Below are 20,385 nucleotides of genomic sequence, written 5' to 3'. Positions count from 1 at the left end.
TCTTCGATGCTCCAGGCCCCTCCCTCCAGTTGAGATCCCCCACAGCAAGCAGCTTGCTATCGGGGCACCTAAACCGAGCCGCTGCTCTGTGTCCATTCAGACACAAAGCTGTGGCCCGGCCCCACCCCCTCTTTCTCCTCATTGGCTCACTGAATTTGACAGCAGCAGGAACCAATGGCGCCCGCTGCTGTTTCAGCCAATCAAAAGGGAGAGTCCCATACAGCAGAGTCTCTCGTGCAACATTGCTGAATGGAGATGGGCTCGGATAAGTATTAGGGGGCTGGGGGAAGGGGGCTGCTGCACACAAATTTTTTTTATCTTAATGCATAGACAGCATTAAGATAGAAAAAACTTTTGCCTTTACAACCACTTTAATGGTTTCTCAAAACAGTTACATTCAAGACATGGCATGAATGATAACTATCACATTTGCTTTGTGCTCTCAACTGAACTATCAAACCATCAGTTGGCTGGTGTCATGACTGATCACATGTGCAGTACCATGGCGACTGCAAATCAAGCAGAGGCTACGATGACAGCTTCCTTGGCTGTAAAGGAGAGGAGGGTTTAGTTCCACTTTAAGTGGGTGAGAGGGGAGGGATCAGAAAAAATAGATTTTGCCTGGCATTGGGCCTTAAAGGGGTTGTAAAGGTAAAAATTTTTTCACCTTAATGCATTCTATGCATTAAGGTGAAAAAACTTTTGACAGTACCGCCGCCCCCAGCCCCCCCGTTTTTACTTACCTGACGCCTCAAATCTTCGCTCCTCGTCCTCGTCAGCTTCATTGCAGCTCAGCCTGGTCGCTGATTGGCTGCAGTGGATGGATTGAAAGCAGCGCAGCCATTGGCTCGCGCTGCTGTCAATCACATCCAATGACGCGGCGCGCCGGGGGGCGGGGCCGAGTGATACAGCGAGCGGCTATAGCCGCCGGCTGTATCACGGGAGCGCGCCCGTAAGCACTCACCACCGTGCGAGGGAGCTCGCATGAAGGTGGTAAATGCTTGCGGGGAGGAGCTGAAACAGCCGCCGAGGGACCCCAGAAGACCAGGTTCGGGGCCACTCTGTGCAGAACGAGCTGCACAGTGAAGGTAAGTATAACATGTTTGTTATTTAAAAAAAAAAAATAAAAAATAACTTTACAACCCCTTTAATACATCAAAATAGTGCAAAATTGGTTGCAAGGGTTTACACGCACTTTAATGCAGCTAATAAATAACAGTGCAAAATTGATACATAAAAAATAACACTCCGATATTAACCAAAACTCTAAAGAGTGTGAAATCACATAGTCTGTGCAAATTTAGTGAAAAAAGTCCAAAATATCCAAAGCTCTGTGCTTGTGCAAAGTGAACATCCTCCACAGCCCCCCCTGTGGGATAACGCTCACTATGTCTCTCCTGCATTCAAGTTACCTGCCTGCCTGTCCGCCCCTGTACAGTGAGTGTGCACGCCCATCTTATTGTACAAGTTCAGTAATGCCAAGCAAACTGAATTCCCGCACATGCTGGTGAGTGACATCATCTCCGCCTGGCCAATGAATGCAGCCAGCAATTGATACCCTCAAGCTGGCAGTCCAAAGATGCCAGGGGGGAGCTCGGGGATGCCGTATCGCTGAACTGAAGGGGAGCATAAGTCGGCTTTAAATCTTGACCATTATCACAAAGATCAAACACACATCATTTATTAAATCAGACTCCAACCAAGGTGCTGCCTGTAACCGTGGACAGAGAGAAGGCGACCTTCTAATTGCTCTCCAAAGTATACACCTCATTAGCATGACCCCAGTAGGCTCACAGCTTCACTGATTATCAAGAAGGTAAACCATCCCAGCAGTATAATATCCAAAAGAGCAGATTATTTCCCTGACTTCACTTTTATTTGTGATATTAGGTAAGGTGTTTCTCTCTGTTTCAAACTAAGGCAACTATTTTGTGACCAAGGTGCACCCAATATAGCTTTATCTCTTTATCTCATGCCAAGAGATCCCACATAAAATGCATTCTTAAAGTGGATGTAAACCCAATGTCATCCTTTCTAAACTACTGCCATAGGGGTTATCTATAAGGATATACATGCCTCCTGCATGTATCTTTACCTGTCAAATGTCTCCCCTCTGTTTGTTATGAGACCTGAAAAACTGCAGATACTGTGGGTAGGTCTGTTGTCTGGAGCTGGGTGGGTGGAGTCGTGATGTCAGTAGATTTTACCAACCAACCAAATTAACCTGTCCAACAGTCTGCGTTAAAAACAGGGGTTTAGTTAGCACGCATTTGCAAATGCATGCATAAGCTGCAATGCTGCAGACTATTGGACAGGGTAATTTGGTTGGTTGGCAGACTGGTTGGTAAGTTGAGCTATGGAATGTTCTGTTTTTGTCTTTCATGTGATAGCCCTTCCATGTGCTCCTTGCTGTGAAGGCCAGTTATAGGTGGGGGCAGGGGCCATTTGTTTGTTTCTGATGTATATTGGTCCGGGGACACACTGTACACCTTTGCTGCCATTGTGCCCTTGCTGGGTGTCCAGTGTGCTCCTGTTCCTTTAAGGGGGATTGGGCTGCCTCCAGGCCCACCTGCTCTCATCTATCCATTTAATGCATGTGGTTCCATTGTGAAGACACTTATAAATTCAGTAGTGTTAGGACTGCAAGCACACACAGGGTGCCGTGAAGAGGCCTTGCAGCTTATGCATGCGTTTGCAAATGCGTGCTAACTAAAGCCCTGTTTTTAACGCAGACTGTTGGACAGGTTAATTTGGTTGGTTGGCAGACTGGTTGGTAAGTTGAGCTATGGAATGTTCTGTTTTTGTCTTTCACCTGTCACTCACAACAAGGGGGAGGATTTGACAAAGTTTTTCTCTGTTTGTCAAGTTTTATCTCACTGAACAATAAAAGAGGATTGCTCAGAGCTGGATTAACTCTTTGTGGCAAGACTGGGCTCAAATGATAGGAAATCTTATACTCTACATTATGACATAAAAAAAAAAAAAAAAAAAAAACATTTTCGGGGTTACATCCACTTTAAGGTCCTTGTGCTACACTTGTATGTTTGAGGATATTTCCCCTTGAAAAACTGTAGGGACTTCTCTGACCTCTAAATAAGGAGGCACGAAAAGAAATGATAAAATTCATTGGGGTGGGGACCCAAAAATAATGGATTGACGGATGTAGTTATGCTGACATTTAATGTTTATATATTTTTTTCTTTTTTCCTAAAGATGCTTTACAGTAATGGCTATCTCTACCTTGTGATGGTGAGATGAAGATTCGGCTTGCCTGTCCTGTGTCTGCTGACCCGCTTGTATTATCCAGTACTCTTGAAAGGATTTACTAATGCTCGAGTCAGACGATGAATTTACTGAATTATGTACCAAGCTCTTGAAGCGGGTTAAAAAGAGCAAGCCATTGGAGGGCAAGAGTGTATCCACAGCCTGCACTACAGGCAGGAGCAAGTTAAAAAAGTCCAAACCTTCCAGGGCCAAAACTAAGACAAATAATGGGGTCAGTAAGGAGGTGGAACAGAACATCAAAGCGGGAGATGGACCAGAGAAGCCAAGAAATGAAGATGAAGCAGGGAGCGCTGTGCAGACCCACCTGTCCAATGGGCACACAGAGAAAGGTAATTAAAATGCACAAAACTGCTTCAGTTTACTGAATGGCTCGATTGATTGTCTGTAACAGGTTACTGCTAAAGCAAGCTGATCCTGAGTTTTGAGTCAAATCACCCTTTGGCTTTTTGAAGGAAGCTGTATATGGAGAAATACAAGGCCAGTCATTGGTGGTCTCCTGAAAATACTGCAACAAGCATTCTCTGATTAACTGACCCGAAACAAGCATAGTTACATAGTTACATAGTAGGTGAGGTTGAAAAAAGACACAAGTCCATCAAGTTCAACCTATGTGTGTGATTATGTGTCAGTATTACATTGTATATCCCTGTATGTTGCGGTCATTCAGGTGATTATCTAATAGTTTCTTGAAGCTATCAATGCTCCCCGCTGAGACCACCGCCTGTGGAAGGGAATTCCACATCCTTGCCGCTCTTACAGTAAAGAACCCTCTACGCAGTTTAAGGTTAAACCTCTTTTCTTCTAATTTTAATGAGTGGCCACGAGTCTTGTATACTCTCTTCTGCGAAAAAGTTTTATCCCTATTGTGGGGTCACCAGTCCGGTATTTGCAAATTGAAATCATATCCCCTCTCAAGCGTCTCTTCTCCAGAGAGAATAAGTTCAGTGCTCGCAACCTTTCCTCATATTTAAGATCCTCCAGACCCTTTATTAGCTTTGTTGCCCTTCTTTGTACTCGCTCCATTTCCAGTACGTCCCTCCTGAGGACTGGTGCCCAGAACTGGACCACATACTCTAGGTGCGGCCGGACCAGAGTCTTGTAGAGCGGGAGAATTATCGTTTTATCTCTGGAGTTGATCCCCCTTTTAATGCATGCCAATATTCTGTTTGCTTTGTTAGCAGCAGCTTGGCATTGCCTGCCATTGCTGAGCCTATCATCTACTAGGACCCCCAGGTCCTTTTCCATCCTAGATTCCCCCAGAGGTTTTCCCCCCCAGTGTATCGATTGCATTCATATTTTTGCCACCCAAATGCATTATTTTACATTTTTCTACATTGAACCTCATTTGCCATGTAGTCGCCCACCCCATTAATTTGTTCAGGTCTTTTTGCAAGGTTTCCACGTCCTGCGGAGAAGTTATTGCCCTGCTTAGCTTAGTATCGTCTGCAAATACAGAGATTGAACTGTTTATCCCATCCTCCAGATCGTTTATGAACAAATTAAGTAGCATTGGTCCCAGCACAGAACCCTGGGGAACCCCACTACCCACCCCTGACCATTCCGAGTACTCCCCATTTATCACCACCCTCTGAACTCGCCCTTGTAGCCAGTTTTCAATCCATGTACTCACCCTATGGTCCATGCCAACGGAACTTATCTTGTACAGTAAACGTTTATGGGGAACTGTGTCAAATGCTTTTGCAAAATCCAGATATACCACGTCTACGGGCCTTCCTTTACCTAGATGGCAACTCACCTCCTCATAGAAGGTTAATAGATTGGTTTGGCAAGAACGATTCTTCATGAATCCATGCTGATTACTGCTAATGATACCGTTCTTATTACTAAAATCTTGTATATAGTCCCTTATCATCCCCTCCAAGAGTTTACATACTATTGATGTTAGGCTAACTGGTCTGTAATTCCCAGGGATGTATTTTGGGCCCTTTTTAAATATTGGTGCTACATTGGCTTTTCTCCAATCAGCTGGTACCATTCCAGTCAGTAGACTATCTGTAAAAATTAGGAACAACGGTTTGGCAATCACTTGACTGAGTTCCCTAAGTACCCTCGGATGCAAGCCATCTGGTCCCGGGGATTTATTAATGTTAAGTTTCTCAAGTCTAATTTTAATTCTGTCCTCTGTTAACCATGGAGGTGCTTCCTGTGTTGTGTCATGAGGATAAACACTGCAGTTTTGGTTACTGAAGCCCCCCGATTCACTCGTGAAGACTAAGGAGAAGAATAAATTCAATACCTTTGCCATTTCCCCATCCTTTGGAACCAGATGTCCTTCCTCATTCTTTATGGGGCCAATATGGTCTGTCCTCCCTTTTTTACTGTTTACATACTTAAAGAATTTCTTGGGATTTTTTTTTGCTCTCCTCCGCTATGTGTCTTTCATGTTCTATCTTAGCTGTCCTAATTGCACCCTTACATTTCCTGTTGCATTCTTTATAAAGTCTGAATGCTGAGGATGATCCCTCAACCTTGTATTTTTTGAAGGCCTTCTCCTTTGCTTTTATATGCATTTTTACATTGGAGTTAAGCCATCCAGGACTTTTGTTCGCTCTTTTAAATTTATTACCCAATGGGATACATTGGCTAATGCCCTTATTTAATATGCTCTTAAAGCAAACCCATCTCTCCTCCGTATTCTTTGTTCCTAATATTTTATCCCAATTTATGCCTTTTAGCAAGGTTTGTAGTTTAGGGAAGTTGGCTCTTTTGAAATTCAGTGTCTTTGTATTCCCTTTATGTTTCCTATTTGTGTGATTTATACTGAAACGAATTGACCTGTGATCGCTGTTACCTAAATTGCCCCGTTTTTCCACATCCGTGATCAGGTCTGTATTGTTGGTAATCAGTAGATCCATTAATGTTTTATTTCTAGTTGGTGCGTCTACCATCTGACCCATAAAATTGTCCTGCAAGACATTAAGGAACTGGCGAGCCTTAAATGAATGCGCGGTTCCCTCCGCCCAGTCTATGTCTGGATAATTAAAATCCCCCATTATGATAACACTTCCCATCTTTGCTGCTAATCCAATTTGTGATTGGAGATCCGTCTCCACTTCCTCCCTCAGGTTAGGGGGCCTATAGCATACTCCCAGTATTATTTTCCCCTTAGCTTCATCCCTTTGGAGCTCTACCCATAAGGATTCCACCTCCTCTCTAGCTCCCTCAGTGATGTCATCTCTCACATTCACTTGTACATTATTCTTGATATATAGGCATACCCCTCCCCCTTTTTTACCCTCTCTATGGTATAGGGTATACCCTTGAATGTTTGCCAGCCAATCATGAGAGCTGTTGAACCAGGTCTCTGAAATTCCCACAAAATCCAAATCCTCCTCGTACAACAGTATCTCTAGTTCACCCATCTTGTCCGTCATGCTCCTGGCATTGGTGAACATGCCACATAGTTTAGACCGGTCACATATTGTCCTCGTATTGGGTGTTTCGAGATTGCAACTAGGACTTGCTACTATACTCACCTTGTGTTTTTGTGCTTTGGTTAACCTACCACTAATGCCCCCAATACTACCCTCTGGAATATCTTCCACGCTGGCTATCTCTGCCTCTGGACCCTCCCCCCCATCGCCTAGTTTAAAAACCCTTCTAACTTTTTGGCCATCTTCATTCCCAGCAGATCTGCACCCTCCTCATTTAGGTGCAGTCCGTCCCTTCTATAGTACCGGTTACCGACTGAGAAGTCGGCCCAGTCCTCCAGGAACCCAAACCCCTCCTTACTACACCAGCTCTTCAGCCACTTGTTTACTTCCCTAATCTCCCTCTTCCTTTCTGGTGTGGCTCGATGTACCGGTAGTATTCCTGAGAATACTACCTTGGAGGTCCTTTTCCTCAATTTAGCCCCTAAGTCCCTAAAATTGTTCTTTAGGACACTCCATCAGCCTCTGACTTTGTCATTGGTGCCAACGTGCACCATGACAGCCAGGTCTTCCCCAGCCCCTCCCAGTAATCTGTCCACAAGATCCGTGATGTGCCGAACCCGAGCGCCCGGTAGACAACATACTGTTCGGATGCATGCAGATTAGAAGGTGAAAGTGAAGTCAACACTTCTGATCTGCATACAAGGTCAGGGTCAGTGTCTTGGAAAGTAATAAAGCCACTGAATTGGCGTGGTAGCCAGGCAGGTAGCAATTCCAGAAGTAGAAGTTAGCAATAGCATACTGCCATAGTCTCTCTGGCTAGGTACACACAGATGTCCCCTCTTTCAGTATTTAAACTGTCTTTTAATCCTCTTCATTACATCTCTGCAATACATGTACATTTCCTTGCTTTTTATCCCATTAAAACCCTGCAAGTACAGATAAAAACCTGTTGATGTGCCAGAAACTCAGCTCCTAAATCCTGTTGTAAGATGACAACAAACAGCATGTTTGATTTTTGTGGAGTGGTGTCAGACCTGCCCAGTTTTCTTTTGGTAAACTTCTTAACCCATGTGCCTGTCATGTTCTCAACAACATAAAGACTAATCATTCTGTAGACTTGGGAACTGGGAGGGCTAATTACTCTCCTTGGGATAACACAGGAAGTGTATAGAGTACCCAGGACAGCTCTGAATTTCTGACAAGACCAATAGGTATTCTTTGCATTTTGCACTTTTCAAATTGATATAACAAAACATTCTTAATAGTATATTTACCAGACCGAAAGGAAGCAATTAGGACAAGTTCATTGTTAGGGTTTACATACACTTTGAAGTGTCAGTAAACCCATTAGTAAAAATAACATTAAAACCTTCGCAATATTTTTCAACTAACAATGTGTATCTTACTTTGCTTTTCATCATTTCACTTTTGATAAAAATACCCATTGATCCTGCCAGTGACTTCCTTATCCTTGTCTGCGGTGGCAACAATCTGAAAAAAAATCTGCCCCACTGGTCATGTGACCACCCTGGTCATTCTGGGTTCTTCAATGCCTGGCCAATAAGTGGAACCAAGCAAAGGCACAATGTACAGTGCATTCATAAAGCTTTACATAAACATATATAAAGCTGGATTGGGGGATTTGCTGCCATGCGTCTTTGCAAATTCTCTCAGCCCGGTTTCACACATGTGCGGTGCGAATTGAAGCTCAGGTTCAAGCACTGGGGAGATAAAAATCTCCTGTTCAAAGGAATCACTGCATTTTAGCTCAGGATCAGTGATCAGGGAGAGGGGGAGGTGTAGTGAGGAGAAGGAGAAAATCCATGTTCAGAACACAATGCATCTGCAAAGCAGATGTGTTCCCATAGAAGATAAGGGGCTCGTAATTCGCACCGCAATGCCCAGAAAACGCACACGTTTTTTGTGCAATGCGCAGTGCGAATGCAACGCACATATGTGAACCAGATGCATTCATATGAATGTATTTTAAAATGTCCTGCGAATTAGATGCGGTGTAAGCCGCATCTAATTCGCATAGGTGTGAACCCGGGCTCAAGCTCAGTTAGGGGCCATCAGTGGACAGCCATTTTCAGGTCTCTCCAGAGATGTTCAAGTCCGGGCTCTGGCTGGGCTACTTTAGGACATTAATATTTGATTGCAGCGCTATGTACCAAAACTAAAGTGAAAAAAAAACAAAACTCTAGGAGATTCATGGAGTTATCCCTAAGTCACTTCTTTATTGTCTTGGCTGTGTGCTTAGGATCATTGTCATGTTAGAAGGTAAACCTTCGCTTCGGCCCAGTCCGAGGTCCTGAGCGTTGTGGAACAGGTTTTCATTGAGGATATCTCTGTACTTTGCTCTATTGAGCTTTCCCCAAAGCCTGACTAGTAGACATGTGCATTCGTTTACGTCCGAATGCATTTTTGTCTGAATTTCAGGTATTTTCGTTATCGTTTTAACAAACAAATGCAGAATCCGAAAAACGAAAGATCCGACATAAACAAATGCTTTATTTTCGTTTTCGTTTCTACAACAGTTTGATATAGATAGGAGATTCGACATGATGATGACAATAACAATCTGTGTCCATCAAACCTGTGTTTGAATGTGCCTAACCTTAACTCTATTAGTCCAAGATTATTCGACGTAGGGGAGAAAAGATTCGACGTAGGGGAGAAAAGATCGCTGCTGGAATTGGGTGGGGGAAGTGAAATAAAAATAATAATGATGATGAATGTTATTGGCTGTATGTAACCAAAGAGGAGGAGCAGTAAAATAGCTAGAACTAAGTACACACGTACTTTGGCTTACGGTGTCTTTTGAAAGTTCTAATAAGATTTGACGGAGCAGGTAAACTAAACGGCGTCATACAGTTGAGCTGCTCCGTCGAATCTTCTTTGAAAATTCGACAGACACCATAAGCCTTCAATGACAGATTCGACCTTAATTTGGATTTTCGGACGAATGCAATTTTAACGAAAAACAAAATAAATAAAAACGAATTTCGGGAGTAACTAAATAAATGTATTTTTCGGACGAAAACTAAATTCCGAAACGAAATATTTCAGTGTGCACATGTCTCCCAGCCCCTGCTGCTGAAAAATACCCCCACAGCATGATGCATTATCTCCTGTCCTCAGGGACAGATCCGATCCAGAGATCCCACTGTATGGCGATCTCTGGATCAGATCTGTCCCTGAGGACAGCAGACAATGGCATCATTGGCATTGATGATTTTTTTAATTGGAAAACCAACTTTATTAAGAAAATATATGCTTGGTACATAAAAAATAATATAAGCCAACATGGCCAGAGCAGCAATACATACATGAGCACATTAAGTTATCTACATGATATCGGGTGAAATATCCACCGGACATGAAGCCAGTACACAGTAGAGAAGAAGGGAGAGGAGGGGAGAAGAAAAAAGAGAGGACAATATCAACATTTCAAGTACATGTTTCACCATCCTCCAGCCATCTGTTCCAGACCTGCTCATATTTAAGTGGGCATCCTCTATGTACATAGATCAACTTCTTATATGGGAGAGTGTCATTAATTTCTTTTTTCCAACATTGGATTGTAGGGGGTAGGGCCTGCATCCAATTACGGGCTATCGCTTTTCTCGCTAAGAATAGCGTTTCATGTAGAAAGGTACGGAGGGGTTTGTTAGCGTCTAAGTCAGGTAGCAGACCGAGCAGACACATTTTTGGGTCTAGAGTAGCAGGAGAGCCCATCTGATCGTGGAGGAAGCGTATCACTTGTATCCAGTATGTTTGGATAATTGGACAGGACCATATAAGGTGATAGAAAGAGCCTGGGGTGTGGTCGCATAGGCGGCATCCTGGATTATGCATGGGTTTGAAACGCGCTATCCTCTGAGGAGTCAGATATGTTCTATGTATGATATACAACTGTGTTAGGCGGTCCGACAGTTTAGGGGAAACCTTTTTCACGCCTTCCAAGATCTCATCCCAATCCTCATCCTCAATCATTCCAACCTCCACCTCCCATCTAGTCTTAGCACTATAGGCCAGGGCTATGGAGTTGGGAAGACGGATGGCGGAATAAAGAGTGGAGATTAGTTTGGCTGGCTCAGCACCTGTGATCGTGTCTACTATGGAGGGGACTGTCAGGGATGGGTTGGAGCCAGCAAACTGAGTTTGTATAGCATGGCGAAGTTGTAAGTACCTGAAAAGGAGGTGATTGGGAAGTGAGAATTCGTCTTTTAATGTTTGAAATGTTTTAAGTCCCGTAGTCATCATGATCTGGTGTATATACAAGATCCCGCAACGTATCCAAACCGCGGGGTCAGGGATAGACAACAGCTCAGGTAGGCGTGTGTTGAACCAAAGGGGGGTGTGGGAATGAATCTGTGGAATCCCAAGTTTTTGTAGTGCCAACCGCCACACCCCCCGGGGCTGCAACGAGGGAGGGACCCGAGTCGGCCAAGTAAAGAAGCGTATCATCTGCGTACATCCCAATCTTTTCTTCCAGATTCCCTATCTTAAGGCCTTGAATATTGGTGTCCGCACGAACCATGATAGCCAATGGCTCCACAGCCAATGCGTACAGCATGGGGGAAAGGGTCCCTCTCTCCAGCGGGAATTGATCGGAGAGCCAACCATTTACAAACACCTTGGCCTTCGGGGATTGATACAGGAGCTGAACCCAACGAATAAAGTTGGGGCCAAATCCAAATCTCGAAAGGCACTCCCATAGATAATTCCACTCCACGGAATCGAAGGCCTTGGCGGCATCTAAAGCCACCACGACCCTCGAGCCGACTGCATCATGGGACCCCTGGATGTTCATAAATAGACGGCGAATATTCATAGCAGTATTCTTCCCTGGCATAAAGCCTATCTGATCGGGGTGGATCAGGGAAAGAATAACCTGGTTAAGGCAGGAGGCCAGAATCTTGGCAAGTATTTTAATGTCAACCTGTAGTAAGGAAATGGGTCTATATGATTCTGGGTATTTGGGGTCCTTACCAGGCTTAGGGATTACCACAATTTGGGCTTCTCTCATAGAGGGGGGTAGGATTCCGGTATCAAATATGGATTTGTATAGATCATGGAGTTTAGGGGTTAAAATTTCAGAGTAGGTGGCATAGAATTCAAGTGGCAAGCCATCCGATCCTGGGGCCTTAGATGTAGCCAGACAGGAAATAGCCTCAGAAATATCTTCTTTAGTAATGGGAGCTTCTAGTTCACATTGGGCGTCAGTCAATCTAGGGAACTCAATTTTCGCTAAATAATCTTTGGTATTTTGGGGAGTGTGAGTGACCCGAGAGGTGTAGAGTGTGCGATAGAATCTCGCAAATTCCTCTGCTACTTGTTGCGGATCGGTGATGTCATTCCCCTGGTGATCGGTCAACGACACCACCACAGGGGGACGTGAATCCAAGTGAGCAAGGTATGCAAGAAGTTTGCCTGATCTTTCTCCATACTCAAATACCCTTTGCCTACAGAAAAAGATGCGCTGTTTGGCCTTCTCAATATGTAACTGGGAGACCTGTCGCGTCTGAATCTTAAGATTGTTGGCCGTGCTGGGCGAGGGGTCTCGGTGGAACGCCTCCTCCAGCACCTGTAGGTGTTCTGTAGCCTGTTGGACAATGAGTTTCGATGATCGCTTAAGTCTGTTAATACGTGTGGAGAGCAGGGAGCGGGCGTGGAGCTTGAACGTCTCCCACACTATGTCAGGTGTGGCTGACTCCCTGTTGGCTGAAAAATAGTATTGCAGTTCTGTGGGGATGTCATCCTGGTCCTGCAGGGCAGTCAGCCAAAACGAGTTTAACCGCCAAAGAGGAGCAGGAGAGGCCTTCAGGAGCTGGATCGTAATCCAGTAAGGGGCGTGATCCGAGAGTATTCTCGGAGCAAAGCCCACGTCTTCCAGTTTAGGTGTCGGGGTCTTTGAAATTATAATAAAATCGATTCGTGACATTGTGTTATGGCTGGCTGAGAAACAAGAAAAGACTTTAGAATGTGGGTGCTTGTGGCGCCAAGTGTCTACAAGAGCAAAGTCAGTCAGTATGCGTTGTAGTCTGGTATGGGCCGGTGGGTCTAGAGGGAGGTCTGGTGCGCCCATTCCGTCTAGAGTGGGGATGAGGGTCATATTAAAGTCCCCCATCCACACCGCCGGTACAGAGGTGTGTTGTGCCATAAAGGCAAGGCCCTCCTTAATCACAAGTGAGTTGTATGGAGGGGGGATATAGCAGGCAAGTATCAGAATAGGGGAGCCGTTAATAGCGGCGTGTATAAACACGTATCTGCCCTGCCGGTCCGTCTGGAGTAGTATTAGGTTGAACGGAACCCTTTTAGCAATCAGGACCGATACACCCCTGGAGTAAGAGGTGTGGGTGGCGTGGTATGCCCAACCAATCCAAGGTTTTTTGAGAGAGGATTGTAAGTGGCCCGTGACGTGGGTCTCAACTAGGGTGATGATGTCAGCATGCTGGGATTTAAGGAATGTCAGGGCGGCTGTGCATTTAATCTTATTGCACAAGCCTCTAACATTGCACGTAAGGAACTTCAGAGAACTCATGGCGGGTAGAGGGTGCATATGATGAACCGTGGCTGGATCAGGACCGGCAGAGCAGGCACAGCCACATCAGATAGCATATAACACATTGATAAATAGTATCGACAGTGCATGTATGATAATAACATAGTACCGTTAGCATAAGTAAACAGTTGCAAACATGGTGGTGTGAGAAAAATATTAACCACAACATTTTCCCTCCCTCCCAGTCCAATGCCACCCAAACTTGGCACAGACATAGCATCCCATAACCAGGTATCAACAGGGGACATCCAATGTTTAGGACCCGTTGGAGGCAAGAAACTTAATTTCAGAGGAGCATAGATACCCATATGACAAAGAAAAAAAACAAGGGGGAAAAGAAACCAGTCAAACAAACGGGGAATGAAAAAATTCACATAGACACTAGGGGGGCGACTTCTTCTCTGAGAAGCGCGTGAGGTGTAGGAGCCACAGAGGTGCAGCGCCATTACGGCCGTGTAGGGGGGGGGCTCCGCTTGCCATCTGAGTGATAAAGTAAAGTAACAGAGTTATTAGTGGTGTTCGATCTACTGTCCTCCACAGGCATTTCCTAGGTATAAAAAAAGTGGGGATCATGAGTCAGTGAGGTCACCCGGAGGCGGTAGGTACACTGTGAAATCCAGTATAGGGCTGAAAAGGATTTGCAAATCCGTCCCCCAGTTCCAGCAAAGGGTATGTACATACGATGTGCCTACTGAGGGGCTCAGCAGTACAGCGTTGGATGATATTGCGGGAACGGGGGGGATCAAGGGGGGAGAAAAGCAAAGTACTCACAGCTTATAGGCAAGGTGTTGCACTCAGTCTCGGCGATCTCTCCGATCAATCCAAGTGGATGCCAACTCAGGGTCTTCAAAGAAGTGGGTTCGGCCCTCACATTCCACACGGAGCTTTGCAGGGTATAGCATGGCGTATTTGAGGTGTAGTACTCGGAGGTGTCGTTTAACATCCTGGAACTTGGATCTTTGACGTTGTACCTCATTGGAAAAGTCCGGAAATACAGCCACCTGTGTGTTGGTGTGGGGGATATTCCCCCTCTCTCTGGTCAGGCGGAGGATCTTGTCGCGGTCCCTGAAGTTGAGGAATTTTGCTATCAGGGTGCGCGGTGGAGCCCCTGAAGGAGGAGGACGAGCAGGGATTCGATGAGCTCTTTCCACCGCAAACATTACCGAAAATGCATCTCTGCCGAAGGTGGATGTCAGGAGGTTTTCAAGGAAACTTGCCGCGTCGTTGCCCTCAGCAGTCTCAGGGAGGCTGATGAATCGGAGATTACATCTCCGGAGGCGATTTTCCATGTCATCCTGTTTTGCACTAATCTGTTGGAGCTGGCGGCGCACCTCATCAGTAGTATGTTGTAGGGGGTGTAAGATGTCTTCCGCTCTGCTAATGCGTGTCTCCGTCTCTGCCACGCGGTCCCGCAGGGTAGAAAGGTCCTGTCGGATAAAGGACACATCGATTTTGACTTCCTCGATTTTGGTGGTAAGCGTGCTCTGGCAAAGGGCAATAGCATCAAGTACCTTATTTGTGGCCACCGTAGAATGTTACGTGTCCAGAGAGGGACCAGCGCCATTCCTAACCTGTTGCTCTCCCTCAAGGCGGCGGTACTTAGCAAGCTTGTCAGCAGCCTCGGAAGTCTTTTTCGGTGGAGACATAGTCTAAAGATGACCAGCGGGCCTTTGGGGTGAACAAGTATGGCCGCCGCTTACCAGGCCGAATCTTCAAGAATCTCTTCTTGCCACAGTTCCAGAGCTGTCCAGTAAAGGTTACAAGGTGTGGCCGGATAGTTGTGAGAGCAGTGGTTGTGGAAGGGAGAAACTGGGCTCAGGTGGTCAGGGAGACCTGCAGCAGCACCCGCACAAGCTCACTGTGGGTGAAGCAAGATGGCCGCCGATCTAGGAACCAGGCCAGAGCCACGTGCCGTCTCACTGGCTGCCACTGGATGAGGTGCTGCACTTTTAGAGGAGATCCGGAGGCCCAGGCAGGTGAAGGTCAGTCTTTTGGGGAGCCAGGCAGGCCAGGAGGACTAATAGGGCCGTTGCTGGGTGTAGCAAGATGGCCGCCGCTCCGCGGGCCGTCCTACAAGCTGGTGCAGGGTGCAGAGACTCAGCGCTGGGGGCCACAGGCAATCCGGGGGCCGAGGCAGGCAGAGATCAGTTTCGGGGGAGCTTGGTGTGTCCGGAAGATGAATAGGAGCCGCCGCCGGGTGGAGCAAAATGGCCGCCGCTCCAAGCACTAGGCCGAAGCTGGGGTCTATCCTACAGGCAAGCCCCAGGGCGGAATGATCTGGTCTTTGCGGCCTCGGGCAGCACTCTAGGCGGTCAGGCAGCACCAAGGGCCATGCAGGTGATGGGATAAGCCTGTTGGGGTGTAGTTTTCTGGCAGGATTGGTAGGATTAGAGCAGGATGGCTATTACAGGAGTGTGGGCAAGCGGAGCACTCACTACAAGCGTCCTACTCCATAGCTCCTCAGGCCACGCCCCCGGCATTGATGATTTGATTTGGATTTTGGAACTGACCTGCTGACAAGTTGTGTTGCTTGCTGGATTGTGGACAGGTCTGATGGCCGCAGGAAAGATGGCAAGATGCTTCTGTAACCTGCTGCTTACTGGAGGGGTCTGATGGCCACAAGATGTGGGTCACTTGTATGTCTACACCTGGTCTGCAGACACCCCCCTTATCAGACCAGCTCATCTACTATACCTGGGTGGTGAAAACAAAAGGGGTGTTTTCTGACTGGATAAAAGCTTAAAAACGCTGAAAAACTTGGCTATTTAGCGTTTTTGAGCCATAAGCTTTTGTGGGAGTATCGTTTTGCTAAAAAAAACGCTACAGCTAAAAAATGCTGAAAAACACTACTGCAAAAATGCTGCAAAACTCCTTCACTCAGGATTTGTTTTATCTGTGTATCATCTGAGGCTGTTCACTTCACTGGGTATATGTGAGGGTTTACAACCACTTTTATATAAATATGGCCAGCTGCCATTGCTGACTTACTTTTAGAATTGCAAGCTTCAAGGTTATTATTTTTCTTTCAATCTCTTTTTATTATTATGGTTGTAACCAAGTAAAGTAAAAGACTACATACAAAAAAAATAAGGGCAAAAGCCATAACAAAGCATAAAAATGATATAGCATGACATGAGATCAGGACATATCAGGATCAGGCCCCAAAACAACCCAAGTGTTATCCAGCCCTAAGGCCTCATGCACACTGGATGTTTTTACAGCTACTGTATTTGGCTTTAGACGTTATTTTCTGCACACAATAAACTCCCCAGCATGTTATCTTATGTGTCCATGTTATCGGCAGTTTGGGTTTTGAGAGGAGTTTTTCAGCTGTAAAAGTGCTCTAATTCCTCAAAAAAAGCTGAAAACAGCTTAAAAACACTGAAAAACATGGCTATTTGGCATTTATCAGCATTTTTGAGCCATAAGCTTTTATGGGATTATAGTTTTTGCTAAAAAACACTGAAAAACTTTACTACAAAAACACTGAAAAATTCACTCTACAGCTACAGCTTTCCACAGCTAACGTTACTGGCTTTTTTATAACGTCCAGTGTGCATAAGGCCTAAGAAAGGAACATCCATTTAAGCCTAACGTCATGCAAAAGAAAAGATTACAACATAGAAGCCAAACAGTACTCTATATTCTCACAGACTATACCCTAAGTAGGGCGTGTCTGGAGCGTCCTAAAAAAGGAAATATGCGACAAAGGAAAAGAGAGAGAAAAGTAAGAACAAGGCAAAAAGAAAAAAAGAATAGAGGTAGTCGGGAGGAAGGAACACTAGGCACGTTAAATAGGAGGAGAGTCCTGAGAACCTTAAAGGGGCACTAAAGGTTCGTTTAAAAAATAAATAACAAACATTTCATACTTACCTCCTCTGTGCAAGGCTTTTGCACAGACTGGCCCCGATACTCATCTTCTGGGGTCCCTCAGTGGCGATCTTGGCTCCTCCCCACATCCAATGCCCACCCCCAGGGAAGCGCTTCCCTAGGGACACTCATGCGGGCACACTTCCGAGTCCTGCTGCTGCTTCTATGGACACAGACTCGGCCCTGCCCCCGGCTGTTGTGTCATTGGATTTGATAGACAGCAGCGAAAGACAATGGCTGCGCTACTATCAATCTATCCAATCAGGATCCGAGACGTGCTTGTTCCCGGTGCTGGAAAGACTGGGTTCAGGTAAGTAAAACAGGGGCACTTTAGGGCTGCTACATTAAAGGAGGTTTTTTTTACCTTAATGCATACAATGCATTAAGGTGAAAAACACTGAGGGTTTACAACCCCCTTAATCAACCCTAAATATCAATATGAACATAGCAGGCTCATGGGTTCCAAACTCTTTCAAAACATTTCTAAGTATCATTCATTTTGCTGGCTAGGTGTTCGTTAAGCATCATCCAAGACACCTTGTACCTAAACATAGATATTGAAACTGAAGGTTGTTTCCACAAGCGAGCTATGGTGAGCTTTGCCACCAATACCATAACAAGGTTATTAATTTTATCTGTGTTTTACTACTCAGTGTGTAAGCGGTAAGGCGGGCACCCTGAGATGAGTCAAGACACTTGACCTACATTAAAAGTTTACTTTATGTATAAAATAAAGACTGAGAAAAGAAGGGTAAAAATAGTCTGTTTTTTAAAATATTTCAGCTCTTTTTATTTTTGACCATGCACATAGAGTGCCTTGAAAAAAGTATTCATACCCCTTGAAAATTTCCACATTTTGTCATGTTACAACCAAAAACTTAAATGTATTTTATTGGGATTTTATGTGATAGACCAACACAAAGTGGCACATAATTGTGAAGTGGAAGGAAAATGATAAATGGTTTTCAACATTTTTTTACAAATAAATATGTGAAAAGTGTGGGGTGCATTTGTATTCGGCCCCCTGAGCCAATACTTTGTAGAACCACCTTTCACTGCAAGTCTTTTTGGGGATTTCTCTACCAGCTTTGCACATCTCAAGAGTGACATGTTTGCCTATTTATCTTTGCAAAATAGCTCAAGCTCTGTCAGATTGAATGGAGAATGTCTTTGAACAGCAATTTTTAAGTCTTGCCACAGATTCTCAATTGGATTTAGGTCGGGACTTTGACTGGGTCATTCTAACGAATATGTTTTAATCTAAACTATTCCATTATAGCACTGGCTGTTATGTTTAGGGCAGTTGTCCTTCTGAAAAGTGAACCTCCGCCCCAGTCTCAAGTCTTTTGCAGTCTCTAACAGGTTTCCTTCAAAGATTGCCCCGTATTTGGCTTCATCCATCTTCCCATCAACTCTGACCAGCTTCCATGTCCTTGCTGAAGAAAAGCATCCCTGCAACATGATGCTGCCACCACCATGTTTCACAGTGGGGATGGTGTGTTCAGGGTGATGTGCAGTGTTAGTTTTCCACCACACATAGCGTTTTGCTTTTAGGTCAAAAAGTTCAATTTTGGTCTCATGTGACTAGAGCACCTTCTTCCACATGTTTGCTGTGTCCCCCACATGGCTTCCCACAAACTGCAAATGGGACTTTTTATGGCTTTCTTTCAACAATGGCTTTCTTCTTGCCACTCTTCCATAAAGTATTACAGATCCAAGGATTATCTTATGCATAGACGCTAGGTGTACTTAATTATAAGTTTATTGAAACAATGTGAAAAATAAGATTAAAAATGATACACTACCACCTGTGCAAAAATAAAAAGGACAACGTTGTCTGGAAGGGAAAGAGAGACTGCTAGTAGCACACAACACGCATCCACACATCAGTCATACACACCGCTGAAGCTAAAACACAATAGATCTGATCCAGCTAATGTCTGAGGGGAATGCCCTGAACCTCCCCTTTTAGAAGAGGTGACTTTGATACCACTCTCACACAAAAAGAGAAAATGTGGATTTTTCGTTTACGTACAACTCATGCCAAATGGGTTAAATACAGAGTGTAATTTATCAGCATTCCTGGAAGCTTGAGGGCTAAGCAAGGGGATGGGGACAAAACATACAAAGTATCTTGAATAGTTTTCCATATATATATATATATATATATATATATATATATATATATATATATATATATATATATATATAATGTATGTGTAATTCCCCTCTTGTTTTTCAGCTCCTTCTCTTAGTAGGATTTGGTTTATACTGAATATATTTAACCTAGGTTGTTCAGTGCCTATTAATATCGGGACCAGGGGGGATTATGTAGCCGTTATTGTTGTTCTCCTTAGGTATTATCTGTTTTACTTTATAAAGTGTCTTGTCTATGCGCTGGTTAATCTTGATGTCTGTTAACGGGTGTGCTGAGGACATCTGGTAACTACGGATAGATATGTTAGAAAAATACCCAGTGACCCTGCCCCTTATTACGTCACAGTCCCGAGGCATGATGGGACTGTGACGTAATAAGGGGCCGGGTCACCGGTTGACGTCACCCAGTGACCACGCACCATCCCTATATAAGTCATTGCGGACCGCGCATACGGCATTACAGTGGGAGAGAGCATTGAGTCAATATCGGAAGAAGAGAAGAGGGAAGAAGACGGGGCCACTGCTAGCAAAAGAGCCGGGAAAAGAGCAGAAGATAGTGGAGGAGCCCAGCAGAAGATACCGGAGAGCGGGAGAAGAACCGGAGAGCGCGGAGAAGCAGGAGACCGCGGAGAAGAACGAAGAGACCCCCAAAGTCGGAAGAAGACCCCCGGAGCTGCCTAATTATTTTAAAAACCTGTCTAGTGTTTCATCAACATGGGGACAAGGTGCTTTGGGGTGGGGGGGCCGCAGGGCACCCCCCTGCCCCAAAATACCCACCCCCCCATGTTGAGGGCATGCGGCCTGGTACGGTTCAGGAGGGGGGGTAGCGCTCGCTCGTTTCCACCCCCTTTCCTGACCGGCCGGGCTGCGTGCTCGGATAAGGGTCTGGTATGGATTTGGGGGGGACCCCCACGCCGTTTTTTCAGCGTAGGGGGTTCCCCTTAAAATCCATACCAGACCCAAGGGCCTGGTATGCCCTTGTAGGGGGAACCCATGCCGTTTTTTTATTTAAAATTTGACGTGTAGGTCCCCCTCAAGATTCATACCAAACACAGTGCCCGGTATTGGCGGGGATCCAAGTCGGATCCCCGTTCATTGAAAGTCGGACGT

The 20,385-nt window shown here is 45.2% G+C and overlaps 1 protein-coding gene across 3 annotated transcripts in view; it reads left to right on the top strand.

Moving 5' to 3' along the window:
• SLX4 (SLX4 structure-specific endonuclease subunit) overlaps positions 1-20,385 on the top strand; it is a 97,212-nt gene that overhangs the window by 3,168 nt on the left and 73,659 nt on the right. For 2 of the 3 annotated variants that reach the window (XM_073636572.1, XM_073636571.1), the window contains exon 2: positions 3,214-3,614. In XM_073636572.1, coding sequence (XP_073492673.1) covers positions 3,329-3,614 — 286 coding nt within the window. In that variant the 5' untranslated portion in view covers positions 3,214-3,328. Of the gene's footprint in view, positions 1-3,213; positions 3,615-20,385 lie in introns of those variants that run through there. The other variant, XM_073636573.1, reaches the window with a different exon arrangement.

The sequence above is a fragment of the Aquarana catesbeiana genome, linkage group LG06, assembly GCF_042186555.1.
Source record: "Aquarana catesbeiana isolate 2022-GZ linkage group LG06, ASM4218655v1, whole genome shotgun sequence".
Classification (NCBI taxonomy): Eukaryota; Metazoa; Chordata; class Amphibia; order Anura; family Ranidae; genus Aquarana; species Aquarana catesbeiana.
The sequence above is the reverse complement of the archived record's forward strand: the minus strand, read 5'-3'. Positions and strand labels throughout refer to the sequence as shown.